Source organism: Chiloscyllium plagiosum, unplaced genomic scaffold (genome assembly GCF_037043375.1).
Source record: "Chiloscyllium plagiosum isolate Xiang-an unplaced genomic scaffold, Cpla_swu_hap1 HiC_scaffold_35, whole genome shotgun sequence".
Classification (NCBI taxonomy): domain Eukaryota; kingdom Metazoa; phylum Chordata; class Chondrichthyes; order Orectolobiformes; family Hemiscylliidae; genus Chiloscyllium; species Chiloscyllium plagiosum.
The window spans coordinates 5,781,713-5,808,156 of NW_028270173.1; the positions used below are offsets into that span (position 1 = coordinate 5,781,713).

The 26,444-nt window shown below is 51.5% G+C and overlaps 1 protein-coding gene across 1 annotated transcript in view; it reads right to left on the bottom strand.

Moving 5' to 3' along the window:
- Nucleotides 1-2,617: 2,617 nt before the first annotated feature.
- vars1 (valyl-tRNA synthetase 1) overlaps nucleotides 2,618-26,444 on the bottom strand; it is a 92,912-nt gene continuing 69,085 nt past the window's right edge. The window contains exons 20-29 of the mRNA XM_087979795.1: nucleotides 24,113-24,217; nucleotides 20,956-21,024; nucleotides 20,121-20,199; nucleotides 17,650-17,777; nucleotides 13,780-13,935; nucleotides 12,364-12,570; nucleotides 9,483-9,594; nucleotides 8,244-8,416; nucleotides 7,289-7,438; nucleotides 2,618-3,789 (exon numbers count right to left, since the gene is read on the bottom strand). Coding sequence (XP_087835921.1) covers nucleotides 3,721-3,789; nucleotides 7,289-7,438; nucleotides 8,244-8,416; nucleotides 9,483-9,594; nucleotides 12,364-12,570; nucleotides 13,780-13,935; nucleotides 17,650-17,777; nucleotides 20,121-20,199; nucleotides 20,956-21,024; nucleotides 24,113-24,217 — 1,248 coding nt within the window. The 3' untranslated portion in view covers nucleotides 2,618-3,720. The remainder of the gene's footprint in view (nucleotides 3,790-7,288; nucleotides 7,439-8,243; nucleotides 8,417-9,482; nucleotides 9,595-12,363; nucleotides 12,571-13,779; nucleotides 13,936-17,649; nucleotides 17,778-20,120; nucleotides 20,200-20,955; nucleotides 21,025-24,112; nucleotides 24,218-26,444) is intronic.

Sequence of the window (26,444 nt, forward strand, 5' to 3'; positions counted from 1 at the left end):
GGATATAGGGTTAAGGTGAGAGGGCAATGGGACCTAAGGGGCAACCTTTTCATGCAGAGGGTGGTACGTGTATGGAATGAGTTGCCAGAGGAAGTGGTGGAGGCTGGTACAATTACAGCATTTCAAATGCATCTGGATGGGCATATGAACAGGAAAAGCTTAGAGGGATATGGGCCAAGTGCTGGCCAATGGGACTAGATGAGGTTGGGATATCTGGACAAGTTGGACCGAAGGGTCTGTTTCTGTGTCGTACAACTTTATGACTTGATAACATTTCTTCATTGCCGCCCGCACCTTATAATGGCTCACACAAGAGATGGCAACCTCTGACAGGGTTGCTACCCCACCCCCACCCCCCTGAGTCCTGCAGCTTCTCCCCTAACCAGCATCCAATAAACAGAACAGCTGGGAGTGGACGCACCGGCAGTGGACGGATTTGCAGATAGAGCTCAGTCCCAGCGCTCTTATCTACAATGGCCATCTGTTTCCCAGGCTGGTCCCTCCCTCGGTCCCTCCTGTCCCCCACTCTAACACGCTGCTTCATGTAAACACTACCCTTTGAAAGAGAATTACAAAATAAATTCTATTGGAATTATTCTGAGCAGCTGAGAGACCCAAAAAAGCATTTCTAACATTTCACAGAGAGATAACTGTTTTCACATCACTGAGCGAAAACGCTGATCCGCATTTCCCACAGACATTTGACTCCAAAGATCTAAAAAAAAGAGATTAAGGCCGTTTTTGTTGGCAGCAACATGAATCCAGATTATGTATTTTCTGGCAATGAAAGCAGGAACAAACTGTACACGTTGGAACAATGATGAAAGGTAATTGTCAGCTGTTTTACCAACAAGTGCCCTCTCCAGGCTCATCACTGACCCATGTTTGCCCTCGGGTAAATGGTACCCTCTGAAAATCAGCAAAACAGGCCTGGGAAGGCACACAGTAAAGCTTTACCCATTATTCACTCCAATGTTGAGCAAAGCCCACACAACCAGCAATGTAGCACTGACTCTTGTTTTCAGCAAAGTTGGATGTCTGTGAAGGGAGTGGCACGGTGGCTCAGTGGTGAGCACTGCTGCCTCACAGCGCCAGGGACCTGGGTTCGATTCTAGCCTCGGGCAGACTGACTGACTGTGTGGAGTTTGCACATTCTCCCAGTGTCTGTGTGGGTTTCCTCCCACAGTCCAAAAATGTGCAGGTTAGGTGAATTGGCCATGCTGAATTGTCCCATAGTGTTAGGCACTTTAGTCAGGGGTACATGTAGGGGAATGGGTCTGGGTGGGTTACTCTTCGGGGGGAGGGGAGGGAGTGGGTGTGTCTGGTTCACTAACGGGAAAACCCATCGGGACTGACATATGAAGAAAGACTGGGCTTGTTCTCACTGGAATTTAGAAGGAATGGGAGGGGGTGGGGAATCTCCTCAAAACATACAAAAGCCTAGATGTGGGAAAAATGTTCCCAAAGTTGGGGGGAGTCCGGAACTAAGGGGTTGCAATCGAAGAATAAGAAATAGGCTGTTCAGGACTGAGATGAGGAAGAATTTCTTCACTCGGGGAGTTGTGAAGCTGAGGAATTCTCTCCCACAGGAAGCTGTTGGGACCAGTTCATTAGATAGAGGGAGCTGGACATGGGCCTGGCAGCTAAGGGGGATCAAAGGGAATGGGGATCAAAGGGAATGGGGAGAGGGTGGGAATGGGGAGAGGGTGGGAATGGGGAGAGGGTGAGTATGGGGAGAGGGTGGGAATGGGGAGAGGGTGGGAATGGGATACTGAGGTAACATGGTCAGCCCTGATCATACTGAACTGTGGCAGTTTTGAAAGGCCAAAGGGCCTACTTCTATGAATGTCCTTCAGGGAAGGCAACTCTCATCCTTTCCTGGTCCAGCCTATATGGAGCCAGATCCACAGCGAAGTGGTTAACTCATAAGAAACTCGAAAGGGTTCAGAAAAGATTTACAAGGATGTTGCCAGAGTTGTGGGTTTGAACTATAGGGAGAGGCTGAACAGGCTGGGGCTGTTTTCCCTGGAGCGTCGGAGGCTGAGGGGTGACCTTATAGAGGTTTATAAAATCATGAGGGACATGCATTGGATAAATAGACAAAGTCTTTTCCCTGGGGTTGGGGAGTCCAGAACTAGAGGGGCATAGGTTTAGGGTGAGAGGGGAAAGATATAAGAGACCTAAGGGGCAACTTTTCTCACTCAGAGGGTGGTATGTGTATGGAATGAGCTGCGAGAGGATGTGGTGGAGGCTGGTACAATTGCAACATTTAAGAGGCATTTGGATGGGTTTATGAATAGGAAGGGTTTGGAGGGATATGGGCCGGGTGCTGGCAGGTGGGACTCGATTGGGTTGGGATATCTGGTCGGCATGGACGGGTTGGGCCAAAGGGTCTGTTTCTGTGCTGTACACCTCTATGACTCTAAATGCCCCCTTGGTAATTAGGGATGGGTATGACATGCTGGCCTGGCCCTCATCCAATGAATGAATAAAAATCTTAACATACTAATGTTCTTGCCCACCACCTGGACTGGGTGGGACAGTGGGTCAGACACTGTCCTTTCCACCACCCTCCCCCGCTAATATCAGCTATAAACCCATAAAAAGATGACAAGTGTTCTTAATGAAACAGTCAACCTTTATTGAAACACCATTATCTGACAGCTGGAGAACGCGGTAAACAGAACCGAGACGGAGAGAGAGAGACAACAAAGGACACATGCGTTTGAGCATCAACGCATACCGATCGCAGGAGAGGGAGGGAGGAGGAAAGGTCGGTGATAAAGTGGGGTGGAAACAAGTTTGTAACTTCTGTGCAGTCCCACACAGACCTGACTGTCCCTGAAAGTGTGTGTGTGTGTGTGTGTGACTGAAACAGACCTGAAACATGTAACAGCTCCAACAGGGGAGACACTCCCCAAATATTCTCCATGTAGGGTAGCGGTTCAGTGAGTTAGGAAGTGATCTAATTACCTCTCCCCACCCCACCCCATTAACCTGGGGGTTAACCTCAACATCGACCCCCCCCCTTGTTCTTTGTTCCCATCTTTCCCTTCACCTTGTCCCTTTCCTGAGCCCCCCATATCCCCAAGAGACAGAAATCCAAAACTCAGGGCCAGGCCTCCAGTGAGGAGGGGGAGCACAAGAGGCAAAATGAGGTCAGGTTTAGCCGATTTTTACCTGTTGGACAGATCTGGGACTGACCTGTGGGTTTCCTCCAGCAGGCGATATCTCCAGGGCCCCAGTTCAGGCAGTCACTTACCCGTGTGGAGGATTCCCTCCACTAGGTTCGACCATTGAACCTGGGGGTAAAAAACATCAGCCCCAAACTCCAACATTGCTGTCCTCACAATAACAGTGCACCCCGTCTCTGTGCCTCAGCAGCTTTGAGATCTCAGGCTGGTAAGCTCAGGCCAAAATGCTGCCCCATCTGCTTCAGCCCAGGAGTGCTGGTGGTTGGGGTGGGAGAGAGGGGTGGAATGGGAACAGTGGAGCAGAAATTCCCAGTTCGGAGTAGGGCACTCCCCCACCCCGGATGAGGAGTGGTAAGGATCCACCGTATTGCGAGGTCACGCACCATCCAACAACCAGCCTACCCACCACCCTCCCACCACCCCCTAACCCCCCCCCCCCCCCGCCACAGTTAGGGTCCAACAGCAGCACCCCCTCTCGCCATCTCTCACACGGGCTGCGGGGAGCGAGGTGGAACCCGAAAGCCTGTCAGATCATCTTCTCAAAATTCCTGATCCCTTCTTCCACCTTCTGCAATTCCGTCTCCATCTGCTTCAACTGGGAAAACAAAACAGAGCAGATAAGCACTGGGCACGGAGGATGCTGGGGGGGAGGGGGGGGGGGGGGGGGGAGACCGGGGGGTGGGGGAGACCGGGCTGGGGAGACCGGGCTGGGGGAGGGGGAAGGGGGAGACCGGGCTGGGGGAGTGAGGTGGCGGAGACTGGGACTAGGGGTGAGTGTGTGGTGGGTGTGCGGAGGGTGTGCGTGCGGTGTGCGCGCGGGGTGTGCGTGCGCGGGTCAGAGAGAGCGTGAGAGTGAGAGTGGGGAGTGATGGGAGGTGAAGCGGGGTATCAGGGAAAACAGCAGCGAAACCATCCGTGACCTAGTGAAGGCAAGGAAGGGGGCCATGGGGTGGACTCTATTTCAGAAAGGCATCTGGCGAACAGGGAGTGGGGAAACCATTCTCACCCAGCGGCTGCTGAGGGTGGGATACCCACAGCCTGGAGCACGGGGTGGGGGGGATCAGGATGATCAGACCAGCCACGACATGACTGATTGGAGCAGCAGACTCGATGGTCTGAATGGCTTCTGCACCTACATCTTAATACACGCAAACAAACTCTCCCTCATCGTCTCCAGCTCAACCGTTCATCCAAAGGGAACAGTTTCTCGCCATCGCCCTCTCACAATTTGGAGCCTTTCAGTTAAATCTCTTGGCCACCTTCTTGAACCACTGCAGTCCATGTGCTGTGGGTAGACCCACAATGTCCCTTAGGGAGGGAATTCCAGGATTGGGACCCAGCCCCACTGAAGGAACGGCCAATATGCTTCCAAGTCGGGATGGGGAGGGGCTCGGAGGGGAACTTGCAGGGGGTGGTGTTCCCATGGATCTGCTGCCCCTTGTCCTTCTGGGTGGAAGTGGCTGTGGGTTTGGAAGGTGCTGTCTGAGGGTCTTTGGTGAATCTCTGCAGGGTTCCTTGTAGATGGTACACACTGCTGTTACTGAGCGTCGGGGGGTGGAGGGAGGGGATGTTTGGTGAGTTTCTGCAGGGTACCTTGTAGATGGTACACACTGCTGTTACTGAGCGTCGGGGGGTGGAGGGAGGGGATGTTTGGGGAGTTTCTGCAGGGTATCTTGTAGATGGTACACACTGCTGTTACTGAGTGTCGGGGGGTGGAGGGAGGGGATGTTTGGGGAGTTTCTGCAGGGTACCTTGTAGATGGTACACACTGCTGTTACTGAGTGTCGGGGGGTGGAGGGAGGGGATGTTTGGTGAGTTTCTGCAGGGTATCTTGTAGATGGTACCCTGGACTTCCCTCTCTAAGGGACAGTGTGGGTCTACCTGCAACACGTGGACTGCAGTGGTTCAAGAAGGCAGCTCACCGACACCAGAACAGTTAGGGATGGGCAAGGAATGCAGTCTGGCCCAGCTCACTGGAACCACCACCTTCAGAAATAGAACATAGAACATAGAAGAATACAGCGCAGTACAGGCCCTTTGGCCCTCGATGTTGCGCCGATCCAAGCCCACCTAACCTACACTAGCCCACTATCCTCCATATGCCTATCCAATGTCCGCTTAAATGTCCATAAAGAGGGAGAGTCCACCACTGCTACTGGCAGGGCATTCCATGAACTCACGACTCGCTGAGTAAAGAACCTACCCCTAACATCTGTCCTATACCTACCTCCCCCTTAATTTAAAGCTATGCCCCCTTGTAATATCTGACTCCATACGTGGAAAAAGGTTCTCACTGTCGACCCTATCTAAACCCCTAATCATCTTGTACACCTCTATCAAGTCACCCCATAACCTTCTTTTCTCCAATGAAAACAACCCCAAGTGCCTCAGCCTTTCCTCATACGATCTTCCTACCATACCAGGCAACATCCTGGTAAACCTCCTCTGCACCCGTTCCAGTGCCTCCACATCCTTCCTATAGTATGGCGACCAAAACTGCACACAATACTCCGCACCAGAGTCTTATACAACTGCAACATGACCTCAGGGCTCCGGAACTAAATTCCTCTACCAATAAAAGCCAGTACGCCATATGCCTTCTTCACCGCACTATTTACCTGGGTGGCAACTTTCAAAGATCTGTGTACATGGACACCAAGATCCCTCTGCTCATCCACACTACCAAGTATCCGACCATTAGCCCAGTACCCCATCTTTTTGTTATTCTTACCAAAGTGAATCACCTCACACTTACCTACATTGAACTCCATTTGCCACCTTTCTGCCCAGCTCTGCAACTTATCTATATCCCGCTGTAACCTGCCACATGCTTCCTCACCTGCCACATCCTTCCTCACTATCAAAAATGGAGGGAAGAACTCCATCCTTTGCACTTCTGGATTTGGGAGCGGACTTTGGTATTCCCATGTATTTGCTGCTCTTGTCCCTTTTGTCAGGAACATTATCAGTCACAGAATAAAACGGACAGGGACCCTGTGGATACGAGACTGTGCGAGTGACGGCTAACTGAGAGTAATGGCTATTGGATATTGTTCAGGCTGGAGGAAGGTTTCAAGTGGTCTTCCCCAGGGCTTGCCCTGATATTTATTAATGATCGGGATCTTGCTGAGCAGGGGCCAATTTCCAAGTTTGTAGATGACACCAGACTCAGGAGAATTGTAAACTGTAAATGGGGGGTCAGTGCGTAACTCTGAAAGGACGTTGACAAGTTGGGGGAAGAGGGAGTAGATGGTGTTCAATGCAGAGAAGGGGGAGGGGTTGCACTTTGGTGGGGAGGACATTGATAGACAATATAAAATGGGAAAGGGGGGCAATATTAAAAAGAGTGGGACAGGAGCAGGGGGAGCTGGGGGTAAATGTGCACCGATCATTGAAGGTGGTGGGACAGGTAGAGGGGGCAGTGAATAAAGCACACAGTGTCCTCGGGTTTATTAACAGGGGCACAGAGTACAAGAGCAAGGGGCTGATGCTGAACGTGTCCCAGCCCCTTGTTAGACCCCAGCTGGAGTATTGTGTCCAGGTATGGGCCCCACATTATTGGAAAGATGGGGAACGCGTCGAAGAGAGGGCAGGAGCGATTTACAAGAACGGATCCAGGGATGGGGAAAGGTCAGCGATGAGGAGAGATTGAAGAGGTTGGGAATGTTCTCTCTGGGACAGAAGGCGCCTCGGAGAGGGAGATCTGAGAGAGGTTTTCAAAATCCTGAGTGGGGAGGGGGCTGGACAGAGGAGAGAGGGAGAAGCTGTTCCCACTCGGAAAAGGAACGGGAACGAGAGGGGGATAGATTTAAAGAGATGTACAAATGGAGGGAGGGTGAAGTGAGGGAGAGAGTTTCTCACCCAGTGGGTAGTGAGGGTGTGGAATGTACTGCCTGGGAATGGAGGGGGGGAGGCAGGTTCAACTGAGGCATTCCAGAGGGACAGAGGATAGAAATGGGGTGCTCTATCAGTCTAGCCAGGGATCAGCTTTAACATAAGGGTAACCCCAATCAGCTTCTACAGAACCTGGTCCATTTCACCCACGATGCCTGGGGACATCACTCCGATCAGACCAATCTCCACTCGGCCCTTACCTTCTCTGCATCCAGCTCCTGGATTTTCTGAGGCACTTTGGTGCTGTAATCAGCTTTGGATATTTTCTCCCTGAGCTTCGCAATCTGCTTCTGAACGTCGGCTTGCTTCGCCCGGAGCTTGGTGACCTCCTTCTCAGCATCGATCAGCCCCTGGCAAACAGGCAGGTCAGAAACCGGTCGGTCAACCAAACTCTCACTGTGTCATTGCCCCGGCAACACGACAGCACGGGAGAGCGGAGAGGGTGACTGGGGAGAGCAGGACAATCGGAGAAAACATGCTGACCCAAAGCGAGGAGGAGGGAGGATTTGTTAGAAGCTCACGGTGATCGTTAAACAAGGAACATTTCCTTCTCTCAAAGAGTTCCGGGTCTTGGGAATTCCCTTTCCAGTGGGTGCAGGATCTTTACAGATTTTTGAGGGTGAGGGAGATGGAGTCTTGATGACCAACGGGATGGAGGATTATCGGCGATGGGCAGGAATGGAGAGGCAAGGTTAACATCAGGTCAACCATGATCTCACAGAGTGGGCGAGCAGGCTGGAAGGGCCGAGTGGCCAGCTGCTGTTCCTTGTCAGTCCAGATGAACGAAGAGCCCAGAACATGCTGTGGTTTGATTTGATCAGCTGATAAAGCAGTCTTAAAAATTAACCAAAAAAAGTGAATTCCTTCTTGTAAAGGCTATACCTGCGCACGTCAGTGAGGGAAGGGGGAAGTTACTCAGGGGCAGATTCAGTGAGAGGTGTGGGCACACGGCAGGTGTCTCTCTCTCTCACACACACAGACACACATAGAGTCAGACACACACAGACACAGAGTCAGGCACACACACAGAGACACACACACAGAGACACACACACAGAGACACACAGACAGAGACACACAGAGTCAGGCACACACACAGAGACACACACACAGAGACACACACTGTCAGATGGCACTCCCCTCCCTGGTACCTACCTTCAGCATGAGGTGGACAGTGCAGCGGTCCGAAGCGATGACCATGGCACATCCGTCTGGGCACTCCTCGTTCACCAGGAAGGTCACCGACTTGGAAGAGGACAACGTCTGGATGTAGGAGGAGAATGGGTTCAGCTGGGCAGCTGTGCCCTCACCCGAACACGAGAGGTAACCTGCGGGCAAAGGGTCACACAAGGAAATGGGCACCTTGGGAGAACAAAGAACTGGGCATCAATACGGAGTCTGTCTCAACCACCCCCTGAACATACCTCATGGTGAAAGGGAGGATCTTAAATCACAAACAAACACAATGAGAGTGGCTGGAGAGACTCAGCAGGTCTGGAAGCATCTATGGAGAGAGAGTGAGAGAGAGAAACACAGTCAACGCTCCCAGTCCAAAGCGACTCTTCTCTAGCAGTGCTGATCCGAAGACATTCCAAGGAAAAGTCGCACGGGAGCCAAAACGTTAACTCTGCTTTCGCTCTCCAAAGAACCTGCCAGACCTGCTGAGTTCCTCCAGCAATCCTCTCTGCCTTTGTTTTGAGATTCCCAGCATCCTGGGTTTTACTGGAGAATTTTATGGAGCGCTGTGACCCGCTGTACTTCGGGAAATGCAGCGGCTCACTTGTGCGCAAGATCCCCTCCCTCAACAAAGGAAGTTGCTCATCGAGTCAAGCAGCAGCTCAGGAGAAACCCGTTTCTGACTGGGAGGGTGGTTTAAATGTGCAACTTGCTCCCACAGAGAGCCCGGCTGAGGCAATGATCAGCGATGTGTTGGATCAAATGGGTAAGGAAGATCCCGGTGAGGGGTCTTGACAGGGAGCACGTGGAAAGGATTTTTTCCCCTGGTGGAAAAATCTAGAACGGGGCCAGGGGCTGGCAAAACAGGGTGGCACAGTGGCTGGCAAAACAGGGTGGCACAGTGGCTGGCACTGCTGTCTCACAGTGCCAGGGACCCAAGTTCGATCCCACCCTCGGGCAACTATGTGGAGTTTGCACAGGTTTCCTTTGGGTGCTCCAGTTTCCTCCCACAGTCTAAAGATGTGCAAGTTAGGGTGGATTGGCTGTGCTAAACATCCATGTGGGGTGTCAGGGGTGGCATGAGTCTGGATGAGAGGGTCAGTGCAGTGTAGACTTGATGGGCCAAATGGCCACTTTCTGCAATGCAGGGATTCTCTGACTGTGCTTTATCAAGGATCCAGTGGGTATGGGAAGCAACAGGGAAGCGAGTCAACTTACAATCAGCTTTAGTCTTGGTAAGGTTGTAGTCTGCACGGAGGGATCGGATGGCGCGGATAATGGTCATGACAAACTCCACAGTGCGGTCCAGCTCCTCGTTCCTCCAACAGTACTGCAGAAAGACAGGCAGCTCATCACAACGCTGCTCAGAAGGAATCTCAAGGCTCAGTTGGACCTTTTTCACTCACTCTGATCTCTGGCTCCAAAGGTCCAAACTCCGCACCCCCCCAAAACTGCCCAAATGTCACCCCAGCTCAATGAACCCTCTCTGCACCCTCAGTAACGTTCCCGGCAATATTACTGACAGCCGGTGACTTTGGAGATTCACTGATATCACTAAACCCCCCCCGTCCCAACAACAAGTGACCAGAAACTCAACTGGACTCACCTCAGTTTTTTTAAATAGGGTGTCACTGGCCAGGCCAGTGTTTATTGCCCATCCCTAATTGCCCAGAGGGCAGTTAAGAGTTACCCACGTTGCTGTGGGTCTGGAGTCACGTGTGGGTCAGACCAAGTAAGAACAACAGTTTCCTTCCCTGAAGGACATTAGTGAACCAGGTGAGTTTTTCCGACAATAGATTCCTAGTTATGATTAGACTCTTAACTCCAGAGATTTATTGAATACAAATTCCACTATCTGCTGGGGCGGGATTCAAACCCAGGTCCCCAGAACATGACCTGGGTCCTGGGTTCAGAGTCCAGCGATAATACCATTAGGCCATCATCTTCCCCTGAGCAGGGAATAGAAATCACCATGTGAAAATACTATTGCTACAACAGCAGGGTCAGAGGCTAGGAATACTGCAGTGAGTAACTCCCCTCCTGACTTCCCAAAACTGATCCCACCAACTACAAGGCACAAGGCTGGAGGGTGAGGGAATACTCCCCACTTTCCCAAGATTGGGGGGGGGGCTCCAACAACACTCAAGAAGCTCAACACCATCCAGGGACAAAGCAGCCCCCGCTTGATTGGCACCACACCCACAAACATCCCCTCCCTCCACCCCCCGACGCTCAGTAACAGCAGTGTGTACCATCTACAAGATACCCTGCAGAAACTCACCAAACATCCCCTCCCTCCACCCCCGACGCTCAGTAACAGCAGTGTGTACCATCTACAAGATACCCTGCAGAAACTCCCCAAACATCCCCTCCCTCCACCCCCCGACACTCAGTAACAGCAGTGTGTACCATCTACAAGATACCCTGCAGAAACTCCCCAAACATCCCCTCCCTCCACCCCCTGACGCTCAGTAACAGCAGTGTGTACCATCTACAAGATACCCTGCAGAAACTCCCCAAACATCCCCTCCCTCCACCCCCCGACGCTCAGTAACAGCAGTGTGTACCATCTACAAGATACCCTGCAGAAACTCACCAAACATCCCCTCCCTCCACCCCCCGACACTCAGTAACAGCAGTGTGTACCATCTACAAGGTACCCTGCAGAAACTCACCAAAGATCCTCAGGCAGCACCTTCCAAACCCACGGCCACTTCCACCCAGAAGGACAAGGGGCAGCAGATCCATGGGAACACCATCCCCTGCAAGTTCCCCTCCGAGCCCCTCCCCATCCCGACTTGGAAATATATCGGCCGTTCCTTCAGTGTGGCTGGGTCCCAATCCTGGAAATCCCTCCCTAAGGGACATTGTGGGTCTACCCACAGCACATGGACTGCAGCGGTTCAAGAAGGCAGCTCACCCCCACCTTCTCAAGGGGGGGCAACTAGGGACGGGGGCAGTAAATGCAGCTCACCCCCCACCTTCTCAAGGGGGGCAACGAGGGACAGGGGCAGTAAATGCAGCTCACCCCCACCTTCTCAAGGAGGGCAACTAGGGACAGGGGCAGTAAATGCAGCTCACCCCCACCTTCTCAAGGGGGGGCAACTAGGGACAGGGGCAGTAAATGCAGCTCACCCCCACCTTCTCAAGGGGGGGCAACTAGGGACAGGGGCAGTAAATGCAGCTCACCCCCACCTTCTCAAGGGGGGGCAACTAGGGACAGGAGCAGTAAATGCAGCTCACCCCCACCTTCTCAAGGGGGGCAACTAGGGACAGGGGCAGTAAATGCAGCTCACCCCCACCTTCTCAAGGGGGGCAACTAGGGACAGGGGCAGTAAATGCAGCTCACCCCCACCTTCTCAAGGGGGGCAACTAAGGACAGGGGCAGTAAATGCAGCTCACCCCCACCTTCTCAAGGGGGGCAACTAGGGACAGGGGCAGTAAATGCAGCTCACCCCCACCTTCTCAAGGGGGGCAACTAAGGACAGGGGCAGTAAATGCAGCTCACCCCCACCTTCTCAAGGGGGCAACTAGGGACAGGGCAGTAAATGCAGCATCCAGCCAATGACACCCACATTCACTGAACAAATTAGGAAAAAAAACTAACCAATCTTCACTGTTCCAGGAATCAAACTTACACCTCCCTTACAGCCATTCACCTCTTCCCCAGCTCCTCCAACCTTCCTGATCTCCCACAATACTGTATATCGCTTGGTTTTAGTGTTCATTTTGCTTGTACATCATTCACAATCAGGCTGTACCGTGGAATTTAAAGGCAGAATGACCTCGTCGAGCTTCTCCAAATAAATTCCTACAGGCAGGACATTCAGAGACAGAAGCAAATAGAGAGAGATGGGCTGAGAGACAGAGAAATGTGCAGAAAGACAGGCAGAGAGACACATACAGACAGAAAGAGAGACGGACAGAGAGCAACAGATGAAGAAAGAAGGGTCAGAGGTGAAGAGTGACAGAAAGGCATCAAGGCAGACACGCGCGCGCGCACGCTCTCACACACACAGTCAGACAGAGACACACACACAGAAGTACAGTCAGACACAGGCAGGTACAGACTCACACACACACATACAGACTCACGTACCTCTTCAGATTCCGGGTATGGAGTCACACTAATGCTCGGAGGGTCCTGAGCCGATCGCCGTGGTAACCTCTGGTACAGTTCCTCGGTTACGAAGGGCATGAAAGGGCTGAGGAGTCGAAGGCCTGTGTCCAGGCAGGTGTACAGCACGTTCTGGGCCACGCTCACTGCTTCCTCATCGGTTCCAACAAACACAGGCTTCAGGCATTCCTGACGGGGCGGGATGGGAGTTTGGCGGAGCAGACAGAGAAGGGACATTGACTCGCCATTCACTCAGCATTCCAGGAAAAGTCGCGATTGACAGCAAGTCCCAGCATTACCTATTGCCAATGGCCTTCCCTCAGGCAAAGCACGCTGCTCTCCAGTATCTGCAGTCCTCACTTTCCTCATAGCCCTCACACCCAAACAACACCAGACAGAGTCCCTGACAGCCAAGGATAGCATATACATGGGAATACCACCCCCTGCAAGTTCCCCTCCGAGCCCTCCCCATCCCGACTTGGAAATATATCGGCCGTTCCTTCAGTGTGGCTGAGTCCCAATCCTGGAATTCCCTCCCTAAGGGACATTGTGGGTCTACCCACAGCACATGGACTGCAGCAGTTCAAGAAGGCAGCTCAGCCCCACCTTCTCAAGGGGGGGCAACTAGGGACAGGTGCAGTAAATGCAGCACCCCCTCACCTTCTCAAGGGGGTAACTAGGGACAGGGTCAGTAAATGCAGCTCACCCCCACCTTCTCAAGGGGGTAACTAGGGACAGGGGCAGTAAATGCAGCTCACCCCCACCTTCTGAAAGGGGGCAACTAGGGACAGGGGCAGTAAATGCAGCTCACCCCCACCTTCTGAAAGGGGGCAACTAGGGACAGGGGCAGTAAATGCTGACCCTGCCAGTGATGCCCATGTCCCATAAATGAATAAGATCAGCAGATGGAGATTAGGACCGGGGACTGAGTGCTGGGGGAAGGGTACCATTCTGAGGAAGGTCTGAAAGCAGGAGAGTTGGGGGGGGGGGGGGGGGGGGGGGGGGGGAGGTGAGAGGTGCAGGGAGCGGTCTCCTGGAATCAGGGCTCAGGCCATGGAAGGTGCAGCCAGCCGTGGTGATACGATGATGGCAGGCTGGTGGTGGGGGGGGGGGGGGGGGGGGGGGGGGGTGCAGAGGCTGTAGACAGAGCAGTGGAGCTAGCCAGGACTGCAGGTGGGTATGGGCAATACAGGGAAACTGCAGCCTGCAGGACTCACATCGAGAGTCCCCCATTGATTAGTCAGAGTCCCATAGGTAGCTGCGATGTGTGGCTGGGCAGAGGAAACTCGCCAGAGTGGACTGCTTTCCTGAGAGCCAGCATGGACTGTCCGCTTGGGAAAACTCGAATACGACCTTGGCAGACGGTGCGACACAGCATTGGGGTCATAGTGGGCTCACCAGGTAAACGTCGCACAGCTCATACAGCCAGAAGTTGTAGACAGCAGTGGTTACAGCCGGGAAGTCATACAGCCCAAAGCCAGTGTTACACAGCTCCACCGCATGGCTCAGACGGCTCAGAACCCAGCCATCGATCAGGCTCCCCCGTGATGCATCCTACAGGGTGGGAGAAACACAACGACAGCCAATTTACAGCACAGACAGTAGCCATTCAGCCCCTTGCCAAGCCAGGCGTCCTGCAAGCTCCCCCCTTCCCAATGTTCCGTCAATCAAACCCCGAGAGCTGCAGTTGGATATTCCAACCGTCACCACCTCACCTTGCGCTTCAGTGGGAGCATACAAAACTCCAACTTCAATCCCAACCTCCTACTACCCCCAGATCACCAAATGCCTCTGGTATCTAAACATTTGCTGTCTTGAATGTACCCAATCATTACTCGAGGAATTCCAGGATTTCCTTGTAGCTGGTACACACTGCTGCTACTGAGCGTCGGGGGGTGGAGGGAGGGGATGTTTGGGGAGTTTCTGCAGGGTACCTTGTAGATGGTACACACTGCTGTTACTGAGCGTCGGGGGGTGGAGGGAGGGGATGTTTGGTGAGTTTCTGCAGGGTACCTTGTAGATGGTACACACTGCTGCTACTGAGCGTCGGGGGGTGGAGGGAGGGGATGTTTGGTGAGTTTCTGCAGGGTACCTTGTAGATGGTACACACTGCTGTTACTGAGTGTCGGGGGGTGGAGGGAGGGGATGTTTGGGGAGTTTCTGCAGGGTATCTTGTAGATGGTACACACTGCTGTTACTGAGCGTCGGGGGGTGGAGGGAGGGGATGTTTGGTGAGTTTCTGCAGGGTATCTTGTAGATGGTACACACTGCTGTTACTGAGCGTCGGGGGGTGGAGGGAGGGGATGTTTGGTGAGTTTCTGCAGGGTATCTTGTAGATGGTACACACTGCTGTTACTGAGCGTCGGGGGGTGGAGGGAGGGGATGTTTGGTGAGTTTCTGCAGGGTATCTTGTAGATGGTACACACTGCCGCTACTGAGTGTCGGGGGGTGGAGGGAGGGGGTGTTTGGTGAGTTTCTGCAGGGTATCTTGTAGATGGTACACACTGCTGTTACTGAGTGTCGGGGGGTGGAGGGAGGGGATGTTTGGTGAGTTTCTGCAGGGTATCTTGTAGATGGTACACACTGCTGTTACTGAGCGTCGGGGGGTGGAGGGAGGGGATGTTTGGGGAGTTTCTGCAGGGTATCTTGTAGATGGTACACACTGCCGCTACTGAGTGTCGGGGGGTGGAGGGAGGGGATGTTTGGTGAGTTTCTGCAGGGTATCTTGTAGATGGTACACACTGCCGTTACTGAGCGTCGGGGGGTGGAGGGAGGGGATGTTTGGTGAGTTTCTGCAGGGTATCTTGTAGATGGTACACACTGCTGTTACTGAGCGTCGGGGGGTGGAGGGAGGGGATGTTTGGTGAGTTTCTGCAGGGTATCTTGTAGATGGTACACACTGCCGCTACTGAGTGTCGGGGGGTGGAGGGAGGGGGTGTTTGGTGAGTTTCTGGAGGGTACCTTGTAGATGGTACACACTGCTGTTACTGAGTGTCGGGGGGTGGAGGGAGGGGATGTTTGGTGAGTTTCTGCAGGGTATCTTGTAGATGGTACACACTGCCGCTACTGAGTGTCGGGGGGTGGAGGGAGGGGATGTTTGGTGAGTTTCTGCAGGGTATCTTGTAGATGGTACACACTGCCGCTACTGAGTGTCGGGGGGTGGAGGGAGGGGCTGTTTGGTGAGTTTCTGCAGGGTACCTTGTAGATGGTACACACTGCCGCTACTGAGTGTCGGGGGGTGGAGGGAGGGGCTGTTTGGTGAGTTTCTGCAGGGTACCTTGTAGATGGTACACACTGCTGTTACTGAGTGTCGGGGGGTGGAGGGAGGGGCTGTTTGGTGAGTTTCTGCAGGGTACCTTGTAGATGGTACACACTGCTGTTACTGAGTGTCGGGAGGGGGGGGTGGGGTTGGAGGGAGGGGATGTTTGTGGATGTGGTGCCAATCAAGAAGGGGCTGCTTTGTCCCTGGATGGTGTTGAGCTTCTTGAGTGCTGTTGGAGCTGCCCCCATCCGGGGCAAGTGGGGAGTATTCCCTCACCCTCCTGACTTGTGCAGATGGTGGGACAGGTTTTGGGGGGAGTCAGGAGGGGAGTTACTCACCGCAGGATTCCCAGCCCCTGACTTGCTCTTGTATTTACATGGTGAGTCCATTTGAGTTTCTGGTCAATGGTAATACCCAGGATTTGATAGTGGGGGATTCAGAAATGATAAGGCCATTGAATGTCAAGGGCTGGTGGTCAGATTGGATTCGTAATAGAGACAGTCATGGCCTGATATCTAGTTGCTATTTACCTGTTACTGGTCAGCCCAAGCCTGGATATTGTCCAGCTCTTGTTGCATTTGGACCCGGACTGCTTCAGTATCTGAGGAGTGATGAATGGTGCTGAACACTGTGTGAACCTTGGTGAACATCCCCACTTCTGACCTTATGATGGAGGGGCGGTCACTGATGAAGGAGCTGAAAATGGTTAGGCCTTGGACATTACCCTGAGGGACTCCTGCAGAGATATCCTGGAGTTGGGGTGATCCTAGAGTCATATAGTCTTACTGAATGGTGGAATGGGATTAAAGTCAATGATTGACATGTGCTGATTCCTCTCTTGCTCCTAACACCTTTCGAAACTTTAGGTAGATGATCAGCATTTTGCAGCCTATCGAGTGTTGATTTGCAGCCATTGCTGGAGGAAATAAACCAGCAATTAGTGTCCCTACAAGATCCCGCAGGATAAAGGACCCTCAGCTCTTTCTGCAATGAGGGGTGAGGTACGTTATTAGATTCCAAGCTCACTGGGGAGACTGGAATCGAGGCACATGTACCTTTCTGCTCATGGAGAGTTTATGGACTCCTCAGTCTCAACACCTCTCAGTCCGTGTCACAGATGCTCCCTGATATATTTACTCTAACTACTAACAGCCACCAAGTGTTCCTCCTCATCTTAAAGACAGTGACAAACTAATGCAATCCACCGGATGTTAACAAAGGACTTGGTGCAGGAACCTCAGGCAAGAATTAACCTCTGCCAATCTTCAAGAGGATTTATTTTCCACTGATTGGAGCTGGCAGCTGGAATGCCTCCTGTGAAGGATGGTCAGTCTTCCAGCTGCCTCAGTGCTGCACTGGGAGTATCCAGGTATCCTTGCCCACCAGCACGGTAAGTACATCGTTTTAGTGTCGTACAGCACGGAAACAGACCCTTCGGCCCAACCTGTCCATGCCGACCAGATATCCCAACGCAATCTAGTCCCACCTGCCAGCACCCGGCCCATATCCCCCCAAACCCTTCCCATTCATATACCCATCCAGATGCCTTTTAGATGTTGCAATTGTACCAGCCTCCACCACATCCTCTGGCAGCTCATTCCATACACGTACCACCCTCTGTGTAACAAAGTTGCCCCTTTGTTCCCTTTTATATTTTTCCCCTCTCACCCTAAACCTATGCCCTCTAATTTTGGATACCCCCACCCCAGGGAAAAGACAATTCACCCTGTCCATGCCCCTCATGATTTTATAAACCTCTATAAGGTCACCCCTCAGCCTCCGACGCTCCAGGGAAAACAGCCCCAGCCTGTTCAGCCTCTCCCTGTAGCTCAGATCCTCCAACCCTGGCAACATCCTTGTAAGTCTTTTCTGAACCCTTTCAAGTTGCACAACATCTTTCCGATAGGAAGGAGGCCAGAATTGAATGCCCTCTGTGGGTGGGTGGGGGGTGGGTGGGAAGCAAAGGGTCTTCCTGTGCCCGCCTGACCCTCTGCCAGTCGTCCTACCTGGGCATGGCCCTCTGGTTTGAAGTTCTCCCCCAGACCACGGATGGCGAACTTGGTGGCGTTCCACAGCTTGTTGCAGAAGTGGCGGTACCCCAGGATGCGGTTCACGTCCAGGTTGATATCTCGGCCTGTGGGGGTTGGGGGGGCGGGGGGAGAAAGACAGGAACGTTCCTAAACCGGCCACCGAATCGTAGGTGTCAACCTCAGCCCCACACGGGGGCAGAGAGAATCGGGAAAGGAAAACTGTCCCGCGGCAGTAAACCATCAGGAGGTGGTCCCCGGGAACGGCAATTAAAACCCATTGTTCACCCTGAACCAATAACAGAGCCATTCCGGAGAGTGAGGGGTATTTACCATCCACTTGTGGGCCAGACCAGCCTGGCTTGCCCACCCCCCCTAACTCCACAGAAGGAGGTGGCGATACATGTGAGAGTTGGCACACCCTCGACGCTGTCAGGGAGGGAGATGAAAGCAGGGCAGAGAGTCATCGAGTCATCCAGCACTGAAACACACCCTTCTGTCCAACTGTCCACAATCCCAAACTAAACTAGTCCCACCTGCCTGCCCCTGGCCCATTTCCCTCCAAACCCTTTCCCATTCATGTCCTTATCCAAACGTCTTTTAAACATTGTAGATGTAGCCACATCCACCACTTCCTCAGGAAGGTGATTCCACACGCGAACCACCCTGTGTATAAAAATTCCCCATCATGTCTGCTTTCAATCGCTCTCCTCTTATCTTAAAAATGTGCCTCATAGTCTTGAAGTCCTCCATCCTAGGGATAAGACACCTACCACTCACTCTATCGGTACCACTCATTACTTTAAAAGGTGGCTTCTCAAGCCCCTACGCTCCAGTGAAAAAAAGTCCCAGCCTACCTTTATAACTCAAACCCTCCATACTCGGCAACATCCTGGTAAATCAATGCTGAACCCTCTCCACCTTAATAACATCCTTCCTTTGGATCAGAAAGCGGCTAGCTGAAAGAAGACCGAGGGTGGTGGTTGATGGGAAATGTTCGTCCTGGAGTTTAATTACTCGTGGTGTATGGCATGGATCTGTTTTGGGGCCACAGCTGTTTGTCATTTTTATAAATGATCTGGAGGGCATAGAACGATGGATTAGTAAATGTGCAGACGACAACAAGGCCGGTGGAGTTGTGGATAGTGCTGAAAGATGTTGTATGTGACAGAGAACATAGGTAAGCTGCAGACCTGGGCTGAGAGGTGGCAAATGGTGGTTAATGCTGAAAAGTGTGAGGTGATTCACTTCGGAAGGAGTAACAGGAATACGGAGTACTGGGCAAATGGTAAGATTCTTGGTAGTGTAGATGAACAGAGAGATCTCGGTATCCATGTGCATAGATCCCTGAAAGTTGCCACCCGGATTGATAGGACTGTTAAGAAGGCATATGGTGTGTTAGCTTTTATTGATCGAGGGATTGAGTTTCAAAACCATGAGGTCATGATGCAGCTGTACAAAACTCTGGTGCATTGCGGATGGTTCTGGTCATTGCATTGTAGGAAGGATGTGGAAGCTTTGGAAAGGGTTCAGAGGAGATTTACTGGGATGTTGCCTGGTCTGGAGGGAAGGTCTTATGGGGAAAGGCTGAGGGACTTGAGGCTGTTTTCATTACAGAGAAGGTTGAGAGGTGATTTAATTGAGACATACAAGATAATCAGAAGGTTAGATACAGTGGACAGTGAGAGCATTTTCTCTTGGATGGTGATGGCTAGCATGAGGGGACATAGCTATAAATTGAGGGATTATAGATATAGGACAAATGTCAGAGTTAGTTTCATTACTCAGAGAGTAGTAGGGGCATGGAATGCATTATCTGCAACAGTGGTAGACTTGCCAAGTTTAACGGCATTTAAATGGTCATTGGATGGGCATATGGATGAAAATGGAATAGTGTAGGTTAGATGGGCTTCAGATTGGTTCCACATGTCGGCCCAACATCGAGGGCTGAAGGGGCTGTACTGCGCTGGAATGTTCTATGTTCCTCCAACTGGGTGACCAGAACTGGACACTATTCCAGAAGAGGCCTCACCATCGTCCAGTACAGCCTCAACATAACTTCTCGTGAAGAACTTAGAGAAAGATGTATCATCGGTGATTAGTGGAGGAAGTTAAGGACAACATCAAATTGAAAGAAATCTGTAAAGATTAGTGGTCAGTCGGGAGATTGCTAGTTCATAACATCAGCCCAAAGAAGGACTTTAAATAAAGGGACAAATGTCAGAACAAGAGAAAACTAGTTAGAGATATAAAAACTAATAGTAAGAGTTTCTACAAGTATACATTTGCCAGCATGTGTGTTTTTTTTGTAAAACTCAGTTTTTGCACCCAGTAACCATGCTGGAATAAGCTGCCTCATTCCCAAATAACCAAGTCACTGCTATGTTACAGCAAAGATCCAAATGGAAACAGGAAAACTGCTGGAGCTGAAAAATTCCACGACACATTACCTTGGGACGTGTAGGCACATAGAGCAAATCGCAGGGCGTCAGTCCCACATTCCGGAATTCCAACCGGATAATCAGATTTCTGACAGGCAAAACCAAAAGATAAAGATGAGATTTAAGTCCTGGATGGTCACACATGAGAGGCAGACTTGCATTTATATAGCTCCTTTCTCTAATCAGCACACCACGCCCCCCCAAACGCTTTACAGCCAATGCAGTTTAGTGACTGCAGTAATGTACAAAATGTTACGCCAGCCAATTTGTACAGAGGAAGCTCCCATCACTTTCTACTAATGTGATGTCAGCTGATATTGGCCAGAACAAAGAGGGTTACTCCAACTCCCTGGTTTGAAAGGATGGCTTTGGGGCCTTTGCATCCACCTGAAGGTGGGGTGTAAGAAAGGGCCTCAGTTTAATGTCTGATCTGAACGATGGTATCTCTGACAGTGATACACTCCCTCAGCCCCGCGCTAGGAAGGTCAAACTAAAGGAAGACTTGAACTCAGGACCTCCGGTCTCAGGAGGTGTGAGCGTGCCAACCACGGGCAGAAAACAGTGCACACAAGGCGTATTAGGTGGCGAGGGAGACGTAACAGTACAACGTCTATAAACGTCACCAACGAGTTGTTTGGGCGAGTCAGTACACCCTCTCTCTGTTGAACTTCCCCGTAAGCGTGCTTATGCTGTTCATTTCCCCAGTCCTCGTGGTAGTAAGCTGCACATTCTCTCTGCTCCCCGACAGACAGTGTGGGGTGGGGGGGGGGAAGAGAGAGAGAGAGAGAGAGAGAGAGAGAGAGAGAGAGAGAGAGAGAGTTGTGTAACTCTCCAGTGTCTTTACCTGACCCGCCTTGGCTCGCTCAATCTCGACGGGGTCCAAGTTACTGTCCAGTAGCTGTGCGTGCAGACCCTGTCGAAACACAAACACAAGCAAATAAGCGACTGTGGGCACACGAGGGGTGCCTGCTCTCTGACAAAGCAGGACCTTAAACAACAGGCCTGATACCTTCAGGTACTAATCACTGCCTCATGGCGCCAGGGACCCGGATTCGATCCCACCCTCAGATGACTGTCTGTGTGGGGTTTGCACATTCTCCCCATGTCAGCGTGGGTCAACTCCGCTGACCCACGGTTTCCTCCCCAAGTCCAAAAGTGTTTAGGTCAGGGTGGATTGGCCATGGGAAATTGTCCCATAGTGCCCAGGGATGTGCAGGTTAGGGTGGATTGGCCATGGGAAATTGTCCCATAGTGCCCAGGGATATGTAGGTTAGGGTGGATTGGCCATGGGAAATTGTCCCATAGTGCGCAGGGGTGTGCAGGTTAGGGTGGATTGGCCATGGGAAATTGTCCCATAGTGCCCAGGGATGTGCAGGTCAGGGTGGATTGGCCATGGGAAATTGTCCCATAGTGCCCAGGGATGTGCAGGTTAGGGTGGATTGGCCATGGGAAATTATCCCATTGTGCCCAGGGATGTGCAGGTCAGGGTGGATTGGCCATGGGAAATTGTCCCATAGTGCCCAGGGATGTGCAAGTTAGGGTGGATTGGCCATGGGAAATTATCCCATTGTGCCCAGGGATGTGCAAGTTAGGGTGGATTGGCCATGGGAAATGCAAGGATAAAATGCTAGGGTAGAGGGATAGGATGCTATTTGAATGATTTGTGTGGACTCAATGGGCTGAATGGCCTGCTTCCACACTGTAGGGATCCTATGATTGAAACAGATACAAGGAACACTTTTGGCACACAGGTAGTGCCCCTACCCCTAGGCCAGGAGGCCTGGGTTCAAGTCCCACCTGCTCCCAAGGTGAGTAATAACATCTCTGAATGGCCCAATTGGAAAAATAGGTGAATAAAACTGTACAAATACAAGATGTATAGTGATAGTGTCTATGCCTCTGAGACAGGAAGTCTGGGTCCAAGGCCCACTTGCTCCAGAGCTTTCTACATTGGAACTGTATCTGAGCTGGTTGATTGGAGAGTATTTATAAACACCCCCCCCCGGTTACTCCCCATTACACTCCGACGTTTATATGTGTCAGAGTTAATAATTCTGAAGGTGCAGATCTGTCTAACAGTGTCTCAGTTTGTAACCTGTCGTCATTGGCAAAGGTGTCCCGTCGAAGGCTCATTAACTCGAGGTGAGGTGCTGGTCATTTGGATCAGTGTGAGGAGAAATAGTTTCACACAGAGAATGGCGGATCTTCGGAATTCTCTGTCTCAGAAACCCCTGGATGCTCAGTCGTTAAGACCAAGACAGAGGCAGACAGATGCAGTGACAATGTGGGCAGGGGATCCATTGAGAAAGTGGAATCCAGAAACACAGGAAACAGGGGCAGCAGGAGTGTAATCTCCTCCTCCCATCGATATGCTCACCTTCCACGCCACTATCCTGCTGCCTCCTCAACTATCCATTTATCCCAGGGATAAATATATGTAACAGCGAAGTATTGACAGCATTCTGCCCTCCCTCCTGTGACATGCTGGGCCTTTAAGAGGTGTATTTTGTTCTTTTTTCATTGAAGAGACATTTTAAAGCAGACGTGATGAGCAGCGTATACAGAGCCACTCGAGTAAACAGCTTGAGATGCCTAGGGTTTTTTTTAAAAAGTTGGAACAATAGAAGCAGCCTGACTGGGTGAGGTCATCTCTGACAGAACCAGGATCTTGAGGTTTTTTTTAGATTTTAGATTTAGCTTTAAGCTGTTGCGGGCACGAAGAAGGGGAAGCTATTTTTCCCCTCTCTCGATTACATTCAAAAGCTGTGGGTCCCCTTCCTCAGCTTCTGGATTATACGCAAGTCAAAATCTGTCTTTCTGAATTTGCCTTTTGCCAAGACTAGACTAGGTTAGATTCCCCACAGTATGAAACAGGCCCTTCAGCCCAACAAGTCCACACTAACCCTCTGAAGAGTAACCCACCCAGACCCATTTCCTCTACCCTACAGTAACCCCTGACTAATACAACTAACAAGGAGAAAGTGAGGACTGCAGATGCTGGGGATCAGAGCTTAAAAATGTGTTGCTGAAAAAGCGCAGCAGGTCAGGCAGCATCAAAGGAGAAGGAGAATCGACGTTTCGGGCATAAGCTCTTCTTCAGGTTATGCCCGAAACGTCGATTCTCCTTCTCCTTTGATGCTGCCTGACCTGCTGTGCTTTTCCAGCAACACATTTTCAATGCAACTAACACTATGGGCAATTTAGCATGGCCAATTCACCTGACTTACACCAAGGGGTGTGTTTATGGGATGTTACTATTTTGGAACAGTTAATTAGTAATAGTTACTGTGTTTACTATTCTGTTAAGTTTTCCAATTGAGTTTGGTTATTCTAAGTTCCTGTTTCTATGATTGTATTTTAATTACAGTGTTTAAATAAATAGTGTTTTGCTTAATACTGAATAGTTTGACCAGTCAAATTGCATTTCCCTTAAAAGAAAGAAAAAGTTAGGGCTGAGGCTACCTTCATAAAACATTTTGAGGGAGTCTGATCTGATCCATGACACTCCACCCCAAAGGCAGAGAATTCCGGAGACGCAGAACTCTCTGAGTGAAGGAATTTCCCATCGCTTATCTTTGCTGGATCAGCTGATCAAGACGACCAGATGCACCATTCCTGAAGGAGGGAGTCCACTCCTGCTCCTATCACATACAGGGACAGGGCCCGCCATTGGGTGCAGTGAGATCCGCGAACACAGGATGATTCCTCCTGAACACTGTTTCATTGGAATACAGTCACATACATCACCTGGATTCGTTTCCCCACTGACTGCAAGCAGAAAGAAAACTGACCGAGACGTGAAACAGATGATCAAGTCACTGTCGGTCGTTTCACGTTGCCACCCGAGACCAATGTCGTCTCTGCTCCCTTCAGTCAGGGTGGCCTCCCATCCCAGAGCAGTAGCTCTTGCCGATGGGGTCAGTCCATTTGGTAACCCACCACAGCAAGCAGCCAGCGGGGCTGAGCAAGGAGATACCCCACATCCTCCAGTAGGGTCTCACCTCCAGCGTGATGCCGAAGATCACATCGAGGGGGTCAATGACGTTGCCGAGAGATTTGCTCATCTTGCGGCCGTGAGCATCCCGGACGATGGCATGGAGGTAAACCTGAGGGGATCAGCACAGGAGAGAGACGAGAATCAGTACAGTACAGTCAAACAGCACGGAAACAGACTCTTTGGCTCAACCTGTCCACGCTGACCAGATACCCTAAAGTAATCTAGTCCCATTTACCAGCACTTGGCCCATATCCCTCTAAACCCTTCCTATTTTCAGAGGAACCTCAATTATCTGAATATCAATTATCTGAATATCAATTATCCGCAGAAGATCTGAAGGTCCCATAAGAATGTTACATCAGAGGTAAGCGTGTTTGTATTACCCGTACTGAAGAACATGTGAAAACACCAGCAAAAACAAAGGAACACGAGCACCTCAAACATCAACATCTGGATATTTTTTATGTAAGTGTTAGCTACACAGCCCTGTGCGGAAGTAACTGCCTCATTCCCGTCACTTTTACAGGCCGCTCGTGAAAAACACAGCAGAGAAAGTGAACACGTGCGTGAGGCGGTACTTCTGTCTTCCTGCCGTGACACTGCGTTCCCAGAAATGGACAAATGCTCCTGTGATTGTAGAAGCTGTTCGGGACCTTGGGTAATGCTGGGGTTTCAAGTGTTTGTGTGATGGGAAGGCCTTAGTCTTTCGCAGTTTAACCTGCAATTTGCAGAGTGCAAAGATTAGTTTGTTTAAATAGCAGACTCATCAAAATTATAGATTTAAATAAACTCTCCGACAGAGCACAGCAGTAGAACAGTAAGGCTTCCCTTGTTTAAGAGCAAATCAATTATCCGAATAACCAATTATCTGAACTAAATAGTGCCTGCCCATCTGGTTCGGATAATCGAGGTTCTTCTGTATATACCCATCCAGGTGCCTTTTAAATGTTGTAATTATACCAGCCTCCACCACTTCCTTTGGCAGCTCATTCCATACACGCACCACCCTCCATGTATAAAAGTACCCCATAGATCCCTTTTAAATTGTTCCCCTCACCCTAAACCTATGCCCTCTGGATCCCCCACGCTGGGGAAATAATTTTGTCTCGTTACCCTATCCATGCCCCTCATGATTTTATAAACCTCTATAAGGTCACCCCTCAGCCTCAGACGCTCCAGGGAAAACAGCCCCAGCCTGTTCAGCCTCTCCCTGCGGCACAAACCCTCCCAACCCTGGCAACATCCTTGTAACTGTGTTTTGCACCCATTCAAGTTTCACATCATCTTTCCGTTAGGAGGGAGCGCAGAATTGCACACAATATTCCAAAATGGCCTAACCAAGTCCTGCACAGCTGCAACATGACCTCCCAACTCCTGTATTCCATACTCTGACCAACAAAGGCAAACAAGGGGCAGGAGTCACCCGCACTGTACAGAGGGTCAGTAACACAGGGCCCTGAGGGGGATGGGGTCACCCACACTGTACAGAGGGTTAGTAACACTGGGCGGTGAGGGGGATGGGGTCACCCACACTGCACAGAGGGTCAGTAACACAGGGCCCTGAGGGGGAAGGAGTCACCCACACTGCACAGAGGCTCAGTAACACTGGGCCCTGAGGGGGATGGGGTCACCCACACTGTACAGAGGCTCAGTAACACAGGGCCCTGAGGGGGAAGGAGTCACCCACACTGCACAGAGGCTCAGTAACACTGGGCCCTGAGGGGGATGGGGTCACCCACACTACACAGAGGGTCAGTAACACTGGGCACTGACTGGGAAGGGGGTCACCCACACTGTACAGAGGGTCAGTAACACTGGGCCCTGAGGGGGGAGGAGTCACCCATTCTGTAGAAAGGGTCAGTAACACTGGGCCCTGAGGGGGAAGGAGTCACCCGCACTGTACAGAGGCTCAGTAACACTGGGCCCTGAGGGGGAAGGAGTCATCCACACTGTACAGAGGCTCAGTAACACTGGGCGGTGAGGGGGAAGGAGTCACCCACACTGTACAGAGGGTTAGTAACACTGGGCGGTGAGGGGGAAGGGGGTCACCCACACTGTACAGAGGCTCAGTAACACTGGGCCCTGAGGGGGAAGGAGTCACCCACACTGTACAGAGGCTCAGTAACAATGGGCGGTGAGGGGGAAGGGGGTCACCCACACTGTACAGAGGCTCAGTAACACTTGGCGGTGAGGGGGAAGGAGGTCACCCACACTGTACAGAGGGTTAGTAACACTGGGCGGTGAGGGGGAAGGAGGTCACCCACACTGTACAGAGGGTTAGTAACACTGGGCGGTGAGGGGGAAGGGGGTCACCCACACTGTACAGAGGGTTAGTA